General features: G+C 41.1%; 1 protein-coding gene across 1 annotated transcript in view; it reads right to left on the bottom strand.

Moving 5' to 3' along the window:
• The window catches only part of emc1 (ER membrane protein complex subunit 1), a 30,091-nt gene that overhangs the window by 11,155 nt on the left and 4,211 nt on the right, over positions 1–14,725 (bottom strand). The window contains exons 5-14 of the mRNA XM_078425250.1: positions 14,409–14,537; positions 13,041–13,167; positions 12,160–12,303; positions 11,186–11,353; positions 9,960–10,031; positions 9,098–9,196; positions 8,238–8,334; positions 7,093–7,209; positions 2,695–2,894; positions 707–856 (exon numbers count right to left, since the gene is read on the bottom strand). Of these exons, the coding sequence (XP_078281376.1) occupies positions 707–856; positions 2,695–2,894; positions 7,093–7,209; positions 8,238–8,334; positions 9,098–9,196; positions 9,960–10,031; positions 11,186–11,353; positions 12,160–12,303; positions 13,041–13,167; positions 14,409–14,537 (1,303 nt within the window). The remainder of the gene's footprint in view (positions 1–706; positions 857–2,694; positions 2,895–7,092; positions 7,210–8,237; positions 8,335–9,097; positions 9,197–9,959; positions 10,032–11,185; positions 11,354–12,159; positions 12,304–13,040; positions 13,168–14,408; positions 14,538–14,725) is intronic.

The raw sequence follows: 14,725 nt of genomic DNA, 5'->3' as shown, positions 1-14,725 counted from the left end.
GATTTAATAGGAATCTGAGGGGTGACTTATTCACACAAAGGGTGGTGGGTGTATGGAACAAGCTGCCAGAGGAGGTAGTTGAGGCAGGGATTATCCCAACATTTAAGATTCAGTTAAGACAGGTACATGGATAGGACAGGGTTGGAGGGATCTAGACCAAACGCGCAGGCAGGTGGGACTAGTGTAGCTGGGACATGTTGGTGGGTGTGGGCAAGTTGGGCCGAAGGGCCTGTTTCCACACTGTATCACCCTATGACTCTATGAATGATAAAAGAGGAGTCTGCAATTAATGCAGGCAAGCAGGATTAGGATAGATAGGCATGATAGCCGGCATAGACACAGTGGGTCAAAGGTCCTAGAATACAGAACATGGAACAGCACAATACAACATGATGCCAAATTAAACTAATCTACTCTGCCTTCACATAATCCGTATCTATCCATATCCATATCCCCACATATCCATGAGCTTATTTAAAAGCCTTTTAAATGCCCCAATCATGTCTACCCATGGCAGTGTATTTTCCCTCAAAGAGCAAAATCCCCGTACCAAGTCAAATAATAAATTCTGTGAACACTCTCATTGCCTCAACTGAGACACTGCAAAGTGGGCACACAAAACATGAAACCATTGAACGTGAATGATGATTAAAGCTTACTCAGTGAAAATACTCCAAGTGTTGGAGGACACAGTTTATATTCTGACCTTGTCCTTAATGATTAGGGTGCACTGTGGTGGGTGAGGGAAATGAGCCGTCGTTCGCTGCACTGCCAGTTTGAAAGTGGAGCCTGGTTTCACATTCTCTAAATATTGCTTCCACAAAATGGTTCCCATGCTACTGTCAATCCCAAAGAGCTGAAATTTTTTAAAAAAGGACCAAGTCAGGAAATAAACACATTCAGTTCAGCTTGTAAAATGATGATAAAGCCAACATCTAAATGGTTTGAAACACTCTACAACCCAGAACTGATGAACACAGAGGTTTTGCTTGTTGACCAAATATTTGGGCAACACATTGTCGCAGTTGGTAGAGCTGTTGTCTCACAGCACCAGTGACCCAGGTTCGATCCTAACCTTGGGTGCTGACTGTGTGGAATCTGCACATTCTACCTGTGACCACAAGGGTTCATTTGGATGTTCAGGATTCCACCCCACAACCCAAAGACATGTGGGTTGGTAGGCCGCTGTTAATTGCCCCTAGTATGGACGCGAAAGTGGGACAACTTTGAAATAATGTTAATGGGTGATCAATGATCAGTTTGGACTTGTGAATTAAATGAATCTATTTCCAAAACCAACCACTGGTGTTAAAAACTTAAATCAAAGCATTTATTCTATTAACAGGCAGATGATATACCAGAATGAGGAATAAAAGGAGAGCAAATATTGTTATACGTCTTGATAATGAAAAGTGCAAGAAATTATCAAAACAATTAAAAACCCTCATCTATCAATAGATCTTCTGTCCTCACTCTTGCACTTTATATATTCTTGCAGTGTGTTTTGAACTGACTTGGCACTCTCACTGGACTTTCTTTGGCAACGCAAACAATATACCCACTGGTTGCCAACCTTGCCTCATTTCCACTTTAAATACCAGCTAATGGTGTGATTTATCTTCAAAGGTGGCAGGCTCAGATACTGGCTAATCAATGAGAAAATAAAATAGTGACATACTAGTCCCGGTGTCACCACACCTGACAAATTGTGGTAAGAATGGTTTTAGACAATAGGTGCAGGAGTAGGCCATTCGGCCCTTTGAGCCAGCACCGCCATTCAATGTGGTCATGGCTGATCATTCTCAATCAGTACCCCGTTCTTGCCTTCTCCCCATACCCCCTGACTCCGCTATCCTTAAGAGCTCTATCTAGCTCTCTCTTGAATGCATTCAGAGAATTGGCATCCACTGCCTTCTGAAGCAGAGAATTCCACAGATTCACAACTCTCTGACTGAAAACATTTTTCCTCATCTCCGTTCTAAATGGCCTACCCCTTATTCTTAAACTGTGGCCCCTTGTTCTGGACTCCCCCAACATTGGGAACATGTTTCCTGCCTCTAACGTGTCCAACCCCTTAATAATCTTATACGTTTCGATAAGATCCCCTCTCACCCTTCTAAATTCCAGTGTATACAAGCCTAGTACCTCCAGTCTTTCAACGTATGACAGTCCCGCCATTCCGGGAATTAACCTAGTAAACCTACGCTGCATGCCCTCAATAGCAAGAATTGTTATGAGACTGTTCTGTTCTGGTCTCCATGTCTCAAAAAATATACAAAATCAGCACTTATGAAATAATCCGGAATAGAACAAATAAAGGACAAAATCAGATCGGTTTTTCAAAGTGAACGGACAAACGATGAAAAACAGTTCAAGAACATGTGAATGAAATCGATTACTGGTGCATCACACTAAATTTTGTGCCAAGATGAAAGTTATATACCAATTCTGCAAATATTATTTTCTACTGTACAATTGAAACAAAATGTAATAAAAGCACCAAGAATGTTGGATGGAGTTAACACTCTCGGTATGTGCTCTCCTCGTGATCTACGGACGCACGCTGCAGCAGGTGACCCATGAGCCAACTTTCACTATTTTAAGCAAACATCGCCAACTCAATGAGGGACTGCAGGTCACCAGTTTATGCAGAAACCCAGCCAAGCAGAAGACAACTTGCTCTGAATCGTTTACCTTTCCAGATGCTGTTACCATCACCATCATCTTCTGCAGGTTAAACTCATCTCGGGCCAGGTTTTCGATCGTTATTTCATTCTTGGAATTATCTCGAGGTTTGCGTGCATTGTAAAACATTTTGAGGAGCTGGTAGCTCCATGCTTGTAGCAGACTCAGCTGCGAGGATATTCGTTTCATAAACATTCCCATCGGACCATCTGTCAGAATAGATACACAATCAGAAATTGTACTAGAGCAGAAAACTGTTTCATATGCACCAAGTACAGGAACATTGGTTTTCTATCTGTGATTAACATTTTAGCAGTTTTGGGCATTTAGATTCAATCTGTAAATATGTGTGGACCTCTCCCCCTGATGTTCAATAGATTCCTGTATGCATTTTTTGACACTGCGATCAAACAGAAACATAGAAAACAGGGTCTATTCAGCCCATCAAGCCAGTTCCCACAAACTAGCATTTACAGTTCTTTGTGTCCCCATATTCAGCATGATCAGAGCTGATCTTCCAATTTCAACACACTATTTTCTGCATTCTCGCCTCTAATCCCTCAATCCCTTTAGCCCCAAGAACCATACCCAACTCCTTCTTGAATTTTTTAATTGATTTGACTTCAGCTGCATTTTGCAGTAGATAATTTCACAGGTTCACAACTCTCTGGGGAAGACAATTTTCCTCATCTCAGTACACCCTATTCCCTTGGACTATGATGCCTGGGCGAAGACACCCCAGTCCTGCATCTGGTCTGCCCTGTTAATAGTTGAATTCTACAAGTCCGCTCCCATTCTCTTTTATTGGAGCAAATACAAGGCTAATCAACCCATCTCTCTTCACAGTCATGGCTGTTCCAGAATGGTTTAAGCATGAAAATCGGTCCTCAAAGAGGGACATAAAAACTTCATACAACGAGCAGTCTCACCAAGGCCACATACAATTAACAGTAAGATATCCCTGCTCCTGTAACCCACATCCTCTCATCATGAAGTCCACCACACTAGTTTCCTTCTTAACAACCTGCTACATCTACATGTCTTCAGTGACCAGTTCAAAAGGACACTCAGGTCTCATTACATCTCTTCCTTTTCCAATCATTGCTGTCCAGATGAACTGCCCTCCTGCTTTTTGCCACCATAGTGGATAACTTCATACTCATCCACCTATCCATGCCAGTAACCTGTTCGTACATTTCGCACACCGAATGATTGTGCGGGATCTAAGCAAAAAGCTTTCCAAAAAAATCCAAATATCCACGCGTCACAGCCCGGTTTGCGAACAGCTCCATTCAAGACCACAAGACAGAGCTGTGGATGTAGCCCAGATCATCAGGCAAACCAACCCCCCTTCCATTTACTTCATCTACACTTCACGCTGCCTCGGCAAGGCTGCCAGCATAATCAAGGGATCGTCTCACCCTGGTCATTCCCTCTTCGCCCCTCTCCCACGAGGCACAAGTTTGAAAACTCATACCTCCACACTGGGGGACAGTTTCTTCCCAGCTGTTATTGGGCAACTGACTGAACGGTCCTCTGATCAGCGGGAGTGCGATCCTGACCACCCACGTACCTTACTGGAGACTTTTGAACTATTTTAAAATCAGATTTGCACAAAATGTACTTTTTATTTGTGCACAGAAGACGGCTTGATTGTAATCAGTATAGTCTTTTGTTTTACTGGAGAACATGCAAACAAAAGCTTTTCACTGTACCTCGGTACACGTGACAATAGTAAACTAAACACTGCTTCTCCCACCTCTATTCCGCTAGTTAGTTGCATTCTCTCGGGCAGGTTAAATACCAGAGATGCAAATCCTTGAATTTCATTGTTTACAGAACAGGGATCTTGCAGGTCAGTTCAGTCCTCGAGCATATATGTAAACAAAATAAATCTTCCTCCTTAATGGACATGCAAAAATATGTTTGCACCTTCCAACAAAAGACAGAACAACAAAGCTATGCATTAAACATGCTACCTTGCGCAGCTGGCTCCACAGCAGCATTAATAAAGAAAGCAGCATTTCAGTCATGTGTTGAACAAGCAGCGTAAACCACGAGTAGTATTCCCATCCCAATGTTGGCATCACAATTACAAGGAAGCTTAATGTGAAGGATGTGAATACATTATGATGAAACATTTGAATAGCTCAATTCTAGGCTTTATTCTACAATGGATGTATCAGAGGCCTTTAACCATGGTGCACCATTGGCTCCAAAGGGAACTTGTCTTGATGATAAATTTCGAGTGCTAGTGTTATGCAATGCACTGGTGCAGTAAATAAGCAGCACCTTCTCATATATAACTCTACAATAAACAGCCTGACTAACACCAACTCTCTCCCACCATAAATTAGAAAGCAGAATGAGCACTATACAACGACAAACAACAGCAGCAAAAAGCAAAGCACAAAGTGCTGGAGGAACTCAGCGGGTCAGACAGCATCGCTGGAGGCAATGGGCAGACGGGTCAGGCCCCTCCATTGAGTTCCCCCAATACTTTGTGTTTTGTTCAGGATTTCTGCACCTGCAATTTCCTACATATCCAAACAAACGAAATCAATTATTTGCCCAGTGCTACTCTACTGCAGCTGGCACAACGCCTGATAATGATTAACATACTAGCAAAGCACTTCTACACGGGATATTTCGGCCCAAAGTCAACAGCTTTTGTACATAATGTAGATTACAAACAAGGGGCTTAGACCTAAAAGTCCACTAAACAAGTAGATCGAATGGTAAAGAAGACCCATGCTGTGCTTGCCTTCATGTGTCAGGGCATTGAAGAGTCATGAGGTCATGATGGAGCTTGGTAGGACTTTGGTTAGGTTGCATTTGGAGTATTGCATGCAGCTCATACTGCAGTATCACCCTACTACAGGAAGGACATGAAAGCTTTGGAGAGGGTACAGAGGTGGTTTACCAGAATACTGCCTGGATTCAGGGATACTAGCTTATGGGAGAGGTTTGACAGATTTGGATTCTTTTCTCTGAAACACCAGAGGATGTGGGGAGACCTGACAGAAATAAATAAAATTACGAGAGACATAGATAGTCAGAACCTTTTTCCCAGGATAGAAAAAATCAAATACAGATCCAAGTTTTGAGGTGAGAGGGGCAGAGTTTAAAGGAGATGTATGAAGCAAGTTTTTTTACACGGAGGGTAGTCAGTACCTGGAACACTTGCCAGATGTGGAGGTACATACAATAGTAGCATGTGGAGGTACATACAATAGTAGCATTTGGATGGGCATATGGGTATGTAGGGAATGGAGGAATATGGATTATGTGCAGGTAGATAAGAGACGGTCTTGGCATTACGTTCGGTACAGATATTGTGGTCTGAAGGGCTTGTTCTTGTCTATGTTGTTCTATGATTTATGTTCAAATTACACTCTCACATCAGTCATGTCATTCACAATAGAACAAAGAACTACCACGCAATCTAAAAATACTGAATGAAGCTTTAGCATCCCAAACAAGAATCCGTTTCTAAGTTCAGATATTGATAATCACATGCATAAACATAGGATAGGACTGCAAAAAATGTTCATCTGATTGTATTGGACTTACAGCCCTCTCTGTATACCTCTCCGTAATAACCATCTCAAAATCAAATTATTATCATAAATTTAGTATAATTTTAGACACAGAGTTTGCCCTATAATCTTTATACACCTCGGTATTCATCTTTTTTCATTTGACTCCTATGAAAAACTTTACGCACCTTTGCAATATGAAAGATGCTAATTAAATTAAAACCAATATGACTGACAACAATCAAGTGCCAAAGTAACCAATGTTCTAAAATCCGCTCTTGCAGTTCAGAATTCGCTGCCCAACCTCCAGCAGCTTTCACCCATTTCTGGAGCAGTCCAGAAATGACCAGATTTGTTAAACTCCTCATACTTCCCATTGTAGTAATTTACCTCATGATTGCCAATCCAGTCCAACATTAATTACACGTTTACTTCCGATTGGCACAAAGCAGCAGGCAAGACGGATAACACTGGAAACAGCTCAGCTTTCTAATACAGCTGCACACCATGTCATGCTCCAGCATAACCTCCATAAATCTTCATGGTGCATATTTGTGTTCGCAGTGATTAGTGGATGCATGATACACAGGATCCTGACCATCTGTCAACATTTCACATACTATTCCCCTTCTAATGTGTTAAGGAAAGAATCTAATATCATTAGTTACTCATCTGAAGCTATAGATCAACACTGTCAGCTAGGAAGTGAGTATTAACTAAAATCAATAACAATTCATCGGCTCTACAAAATGGAGGAACCAAATTTTCTCTTCAATCTTAATCAAATGGAAATATGATTTAAGTGTTCCTTACTCTCTCTCTCCTTAGGAAGTTAGTAGCAGTTGAGTTGCTGAGCATTCCACAGTACCTGCTTTCTTTCCAAATTCACCCTCCAGCTCAGCCTGTGTTCCTGTTAGAGGCAAATCCACCATCTCCATGGTAACAACTTCTGCTAATGCCTCGTCTCGGGTCCAAATAATTCGACCTGTGAAAACAGTGGATGAGAAATAGTAATTTGGTTTTGAGGAGAAGGAAGTAGACAGTATAGTGTATCCAATAATTTCATGGGGGGGGGGGGGGGGGGGATGTAGGTTCAAAAATCTGACTGGGGGCAGATACTTTCACTAACCAACAGGCAGAACCTACTGAAGGAATATTAAAGTTACAAGACCCCTGTATCCCAGTGGAGAGTATCAGAATGAAGTTATAATGAATTCACTGATAAAACTGATCAATGAATATAACGCTTCACCTGTGGCCAATTAGAGTCTTTCACCTGTACCTGCAGCATTTATTTATTTGAATAGCCGGTTCAATAATCAGCGAGGTAAACATAACTGAGCCACTGAAAATGTTTAAAAATAGCCAGGGTCTAGAAACAAAAGTAACCAGACCAAGTGGAAGGTATGGAGCAGGCACCTCAATCAAACATACAGACTTTTCCAATTCAGATGAAGGGTCACTAACCTGAGATGTTAGCTCTGTTTCTTTCTCCACAGATACTTCCTGACCTGCCAAGTATTTCCCCACATTTAAGGTTTTAAAATTAGTAGACAGTAAGACAGTTTACTCCATCAAGAATCTAACCCTCACACTGTGAAATGCACCATAAACAACCTCCGCTTCTACAACAAGAAACATATTGTTGGATTAACTCAGTAGGTTAGGCAGCAGATGTGGAGGGACAGGAACTAACTGTTTCTGGTCAGGACCCTTCTTGAGACTGCCCCCTCCACAGATGCTGCCTGACCAATAGAGTTCATCTCACACTTTGCTTTTGCTCAAGATTCCAGCATCTGCAGTCACTCGTGTCTCCAGTCTCTGACCTCAACTGGCGATCCAGGATCTGCAGAAGCTGCAACCTTCAGCAAAACACAATGTGCTGGAGGAGCGGGTTAAGCAGCACCTGTGGATGAAAAGGCCAGGTGACGTTTTGAGTCGAGACCCTCCTTCAAACCGTAACTGATCATGTTTATTCATCAGCCCCCTCCTTCCCTCAACCATTTTACACACCTGGTTGTTGGATGAAGATTAATGAATGATCAAAGGTCTGCAACAGAGCACGATACCCAACAGAATCGTCTTTCTTCAGGAAAGCCTGAATATAGAGCTGAGAGCAAAAGAGGATCATGTGAGATTCCACTCGAGAAGCAAAGATTCACTGCAGATATACATCAATGAAACAGAAATGTTCCCACTGATCCTTTTATATGTATGCACGAACACCATAGATCTCAACAGTTCTGCAATGACATATCTGCAGCTGCAGGAACAACATGCTTCTTATTTTATTTATTTATTTTTTATTTCATATTTCAGATACAGCGCGGAAACAGGCCTTTTTCGGCCCACCAAGTCCGCGCCGCCCAGCGATCCCCGCACACTAACACTATCCTACACACACTAGGGACAATTTTTACATTTACCCAGTCAATTAACCTACATACCTGTACGTCTTTGGAGTGTGGGAGGAAACCGAAGATCTCGGAGAAAACCCACGCAGGTCACGGGGAGAACGTACAAACTCCTTACAGTACAGCACCCGTAGTCAGGATCGAACCTGAGTCTCCGGCGCTGCATTCGCTGTAAAGCAGCAACTCTACCGCTGCGCTACCGTGCCGCCCTATGTTGTTCTACGAAATGCACAAACTAAATAGGCTCCCAAATGATAGTTCGATATGTTGCAGAGCCGTCAAAATTCCACGATTTTCCCCCATGCATCACTTCAGTAAATCATCCACTTTGCCCGGAATAACACGAAGCCAGCAACCAAATTCTAACGCAGAGCTGCTTCCTTCCAAAGGTCTCCCCGTAACCCACCCCCATCTCCCAACAAGTTCCTCAGCCTGCAATCAGGCCAGTCACACACTTACCTGTTCTGGTTGTCCACTATTTGGATCCAAGTTAAAGTTCATGGCTGTGTCTAACAATCGCCTGCCATAATCTGCAGAGTACAGATTAATACTTAAAGCCTGTGAAACAAAAGAAAGCTCAGTTCACAAGACAGCATTTCTGCTTATCACCAGACCCAAAATGCCTCCAGTATCAAACCCATGACATGAATTATCACCGCCCTTGGTTGCCTGTTTGATTATACAGGGAGGGAAGAAGAGAAAGTGAGTTAACTGTATTCATTATGTTTGATACAAAGATATCGATATCATTATTTTCAATAATAATGATGTAGATATCATCTTTGTATAATATAAGATAATGTATATTATGATATACAATAAAGAAATTGATATTTGTAATACTCAGATCGCCAAACAGTTCAATGTTAATTGAGGGATAAATATTGGCAAGGAGACAAGGAAGATATTCTGCCCTTTGAATAACAGCATGGAATTTTTTTTTTTAAATGTCCAGATAAGAAGGCAAGTAGGGCACAGTTTAAAATCCTTTCTCGTGTGCTTCAGCTCTTTTCTTAAATTTAGTTCCTGGAACATATAGCCACACCATTTTACTCTACTAATCTATTGTGATTTAGCATCTTCTTTAATTCTGTGTTCTTTGGGACAGTTTGCATGGTTGATCTTGTAATAATACTTTCCAGATTGGTTATCAGGGCAGAACAATGCTTTTTCGGGGATGCTTAACTGGAAAATGTAGAATAGCATAGTTACAATAGAGAGCAAACTTCCACAAGACTGTCCCAGCAACCACTTCCAGGGACAGGTTACATGCAGAGTATTAAAAGTATTAGTTTTGCTTTCGGTTGAAAGAGTTCCTTACTGTTTTGTTCCTAGATGTCATGACAGCTGCCACCATCTTGTCACCAGTTGCAGCAAAGGATACGAGCACAACCTGTAATAAGGAACACAATTAAAGCTTAAAAGATAGACACAAATAGCTGGAGTAACTCAGCGGGTCAGACAACATCTCTGGAGAAACGGAATAGGTGACGTTTTGGGTTGAGATCCTTCTTCAGACTTTGAAAGAACCTTAATAACATTCCATTTTGATCCAAAATGTGGGAAACAACTCAGGATCATGTGAATAAGTCTGAAGGCACTTGTTCCTAAATCCCCAACCCATAACAAAATCACACCACAAAACTCTCAATATTATCAAAGATCAACAATTTACATCACATCATGGCTGTAAAAGCAGCAGCAAGTGGTTTACCTTCTAAAAAGGCTCTCCAACATCTGTGTAATTCATCAGGATGATGGAATACTCAACCACCCCATTCAATAGAGGCAGACACAACGTTCACAACATCAATATTATCCAGAAGTGACAAAAGGCCAGACAACTTGACTTGTACCTGATACTCACTTTCCTAGCCCTTCAATCACCAGGCTCTAAAGCCACCTTGTAGCATTTCCCCAAAGTCACTTTGACATCACCCACCACTTTGAATAGCAGTACGACATCATCGCCTCCAAGGTGTGTATTGTCCGGACAGAAATGTATTGCCGTGCCTATGTCATTACTGGAACCCCTTCCCAACCAGCTATTACGGAAGTAACGTCACCGTCAGGTCTAAAACTATTCAAAAAGAACCACCACAAGCGTTTTCAAAGGTGAAACCAGAGTAGGTAATAAATGTCAGTGTCTCTGAATAAAACACTCATGTACATTAAAGTAAATTCAGTTAATATTCACATTTTGAATTTTCACCTGCACAATCCTCACATGGATACTTCAAGTTTCATGGAATGGGTTCCATTTGCAGTGAAATATTTAAACTTCAAATGATCCAACAAAGGTAAACACCTCGCCCAGGTAGATATGGGCAGCTGAACAACTAAGATTGAAACCACCTACAATGAGCCAAGTCCAAGCTAATAACCACATTTCCTTTCCAGGGTAGTGCTTCACATTCAAAAGAATGACCCCCAAAGAAATTAGATGCAACTCAGATCCCACTCAGTAATAATTTCCAAGTACTGGGGGTTACAGTAGAGGCATCATTTGATCATACATATGTACACGTATTGTTTGATCATTCTCACCTGTGGAAAGTCACGTAGCAGGCTGACTGTGCCATCGTGCAGCTGTAATAATGCATAGTGGGTGTCCGACAACTGAAGGAAGAATTGAGCAGCCGATGCCACCAGGGGTGACGACTGTGTTGTTATAACCCTTCCCTGAAACCCCTCAGCTAGTTCCAGCTCCAGAGACTAGAGGAAGGATAGGAGGAAAAATAAGCAAAGATCAATTCAGAGCAAAACTCAGTCATCTTTTCGCAAACTTATACCGACATTAATTATATTTGAAAGATTTATCCTGCAATAATTGGCATCTTCTGCAGCAAAATAAATACAGGCGATCCCCGCATTACAGCTATTCGGGTTCAGAAGTTCACCCTTACAAACCACTCCCGAAAACTTTGAGATGTAGAATATAATTTGCTCTTATAGAATTTTAGTTGCGAAAAAGTAAATGAATAAACACAATTTTTAGATTTCAATTTGCATATCTTGACGCATGTACCGATGACAGTTTAATGTTTATGCAATATTACAACGTTGACTGTTTTGCAAGGAACACCACACACCCTCTCCCCATAACACAGGTGCCACCTATAATAAGGCGAAGTAGCTGAACTTCACACAACCAACCTGCACCGACACAGAAAAACATTGCTACTTCTTCTGTGGAGTGAATGAACAGCCAACATTTGGCTTTCTTCAGATATAGAGCAGACGGCCACAAACAAGTCTGTTCTACATTACCATGAAGTTCCTAGCAACATCAATAAAAGGTTTATGGTAAAATGCCCACCTTCAAGGGAATAGCAAAAACAATCACAAACATGAAAGGGTGTAAAATATATCCATGGGATTATAATTAAAAAGATAATCCAATACTTGCTGCACTCAAGGAGCTAATAGAGATTAAGGAATTTCTGAATGATTATTAAAATACTTTATATCTCCTTCTGGCACAGGAGCAGGTGGGCAACAAAGGAATAATGAGTGCTCACCTGTATAACAACCTGCATCGGCTCTTGCTCAGATTGCAAAGGCAAGATCCAGAGTGAATCAGAGTCTGTGCATACTAGGTTTCCAGCCCCAACAATTCCACAAAGGTGACGCAAATGTTGAATCCAAGGAGTTAATACAGTCAGCTAACAAGAGAAAACGCAAATTTGTCAACAGAAAGCATACACCATTTGCTGGTTTATTTGAAAAGGTCAATCATAATCTTCAAATTTGATGCACACAAGTATCTGATGTTAAGTAATGTCCCAAATACAATGTAGCACCCGTACCCTCGACATCCATTAAACCCTGCACCAGGGCGATTAAAACTGGACAAAACCCATAGAAAAATAGGTGATTGATAACGTTTATTAAATAGATTGTTGAATTAACCAGTGACTGAATCAAGTGTTTAATTTTCATATGCACTGACAATGGAACAGTAAAATTCTTATTTGCAGCAGCATACCAGGCCAGCAATAATAAACAAAATGTATAATTACAATATGGGGGAAATACTGGAGATGCTCAATGCAACCAGTATTATTACAATAAGTATGCTCGCTTGGGAAAAGTGCCAACATATGCTTTCTCCTCATGGAGAAAAATAGACTGATGGGGAGAGAAGGATAGTACACAAATAATTATATTTAATGTCCTAGCAAAAACCCAGTTGCAATCAGGTTCAATTGGAAGTGAATCACAGATCTTGTATTAACTCGTGTCAGTACGACAGACAGCATAATCAGCATTCCCTCAACCTGCACCATTAAATTTATGTTTGTTCAGAGTATACCCTTTTCATCCTCACCAGTTTTCTTCAATTCAAAACAAATGATCACTTTCTATTCCACTGAACACTGATTTCCAAACCTGCTCACACCTGTTGAATGATCCTTCCATCGTTAATGTCGTACTGAATTACGGTGAGATGAGAATCGGCGCCCATGCCCACCACGTACACCACAGCTCCTCCGTCCGAGTAAAGCAGCTCATAATGGACCGCATCGCTGAGGGGTAAAGTAGAGATGCTGGTAAACTCGCACAAAGGGACCGTGGTGTCCCACTATCCTTCACCGCGCAATTAAATAACTAAGTGATCCTCCTATCTTCAACTATACACTCAATTTTAATGCAAGTTACAGTTACTACATAACTATAAATTGTCATAATCGGTTAATGCTTGCAGGTTTAGGTGTTTGCATTGAGCACGGCAGCCATCATGTTGAACATTGCCTATGAGCATTGAAGCATTTACACATGCCTCCCTTCTGTGCAGACTGTGGCTACACTGACCGAGGAGCTCAGATTCAAGGGATAACAAACAAAGCAGAAAAACTAGAGCAGAAGCACTAAAATAAAGCCATTTACATCACTGATTTGAAATAAACCATGAGATTAGAGTGTGTAGACTATGTGAGATATGTCACTTGGAATATCTGCAGACAGATCTTTAACTGCAACTCATCTCATGGTCAGCTGTGGCTCACTCTCACTTCCAAGTCAGAAGGTTCCACATACAGAACACAAGATGGTGGAGTAACCCAGCAGGTTAGGCAGCATCTCTGGTGAACATGGATAGGCAATGTTTCGGGTTCAATGTATATTTGCTGCTTCAGAGACTTTTGGCACAAAGATTTAGACTCGCACTCAGCACAAACCTGGAGAAGTGCTATAGTACCAGAGGTTTCAGATGGTACATTACATCAAGACCACACTTTGCTTTCTCAAATGAACATTAAAGATCCCCAGACCATTTTTCAAAAAAAGAACAATGGGGTTAATCCTTTTGTCATGGCTAATCTCCCTTCATTCAATTAATATTTTTGGTTACCAACATATTGCTGCTGCAGGAACTTTCAATAAATTCCTACATTACAGAAGTGAAAACATATCAAACATAGAGCGACAAGGAACTGCAGTGCTGGAGTAACTCAGCAGGTCAGGTAGCATCTGTGGAGGAAATGGACAGACCACGTTTTGGATTGGGAGCCTTCTTTCAATGCTTCAAAGATACTTCAACTAACCAGGAAAGATGGGAATATCCTCAGAGACACGAAAGGTGCTATATAAATGTAAGCCTTCATTTTCAAAAATTAGGGTAGAAATCAAAAACTGGTCATTATTCACTCAACTTCTTTCCAATAATAAACTTCACTCCAAGAGCTCCCACTATTATCCCATCCCTATTTACATCAATTGTAAAATACACAATCAGCAAATCACAAAGTATTTCATATGTATTTCATACCTCTCTGGTAGAGCTTCGATCCATTTTTGATGTCCATTTGAGAGATAATGGAGGGAAATGAATGTTTTCTTCACAATGGCAATGAATCTGACTCCTTCCGCGGAGCCAATGAGGGAACCAGTGTGACAACTGAAACAATATTTTTGATTAAATCAGACAAGTTGCAATGATCATGCCCTCAAACCTTCATCAACAGAACAACCAAGTCTCTTAAGATTAAAACCACATGCAATAAAGGATAAACAGAAATATCAGATTTAAACCACAGATCATTTAGAAGCAACTGGTTCTTAGGTTTTTCTTAATTATTTTCAAAT

Source organism: Rhinoraja longicauda, chromosome 30 (assembly GCF_053455715.1).
Source record: "Rhinoraja longicauda isolate Sanriku21f chromosome 30, sRhiLon1.1, whole genome shotgun sequence".
In the NCBI taxonomy this organism is placed as follows: domain Eukaryota; kingdom Metazoa; phylum Chordata; class Chondrichthyes; order Rajiformes; family Arhynchobatidae; genus Rhinoraja; species Rhinoraja longicauda.
The sequence above is the reverse complement of the archived record's forward strand: the minus strand, read 5'-3'. Positions and strand labels throughout refer to the sequence as shown.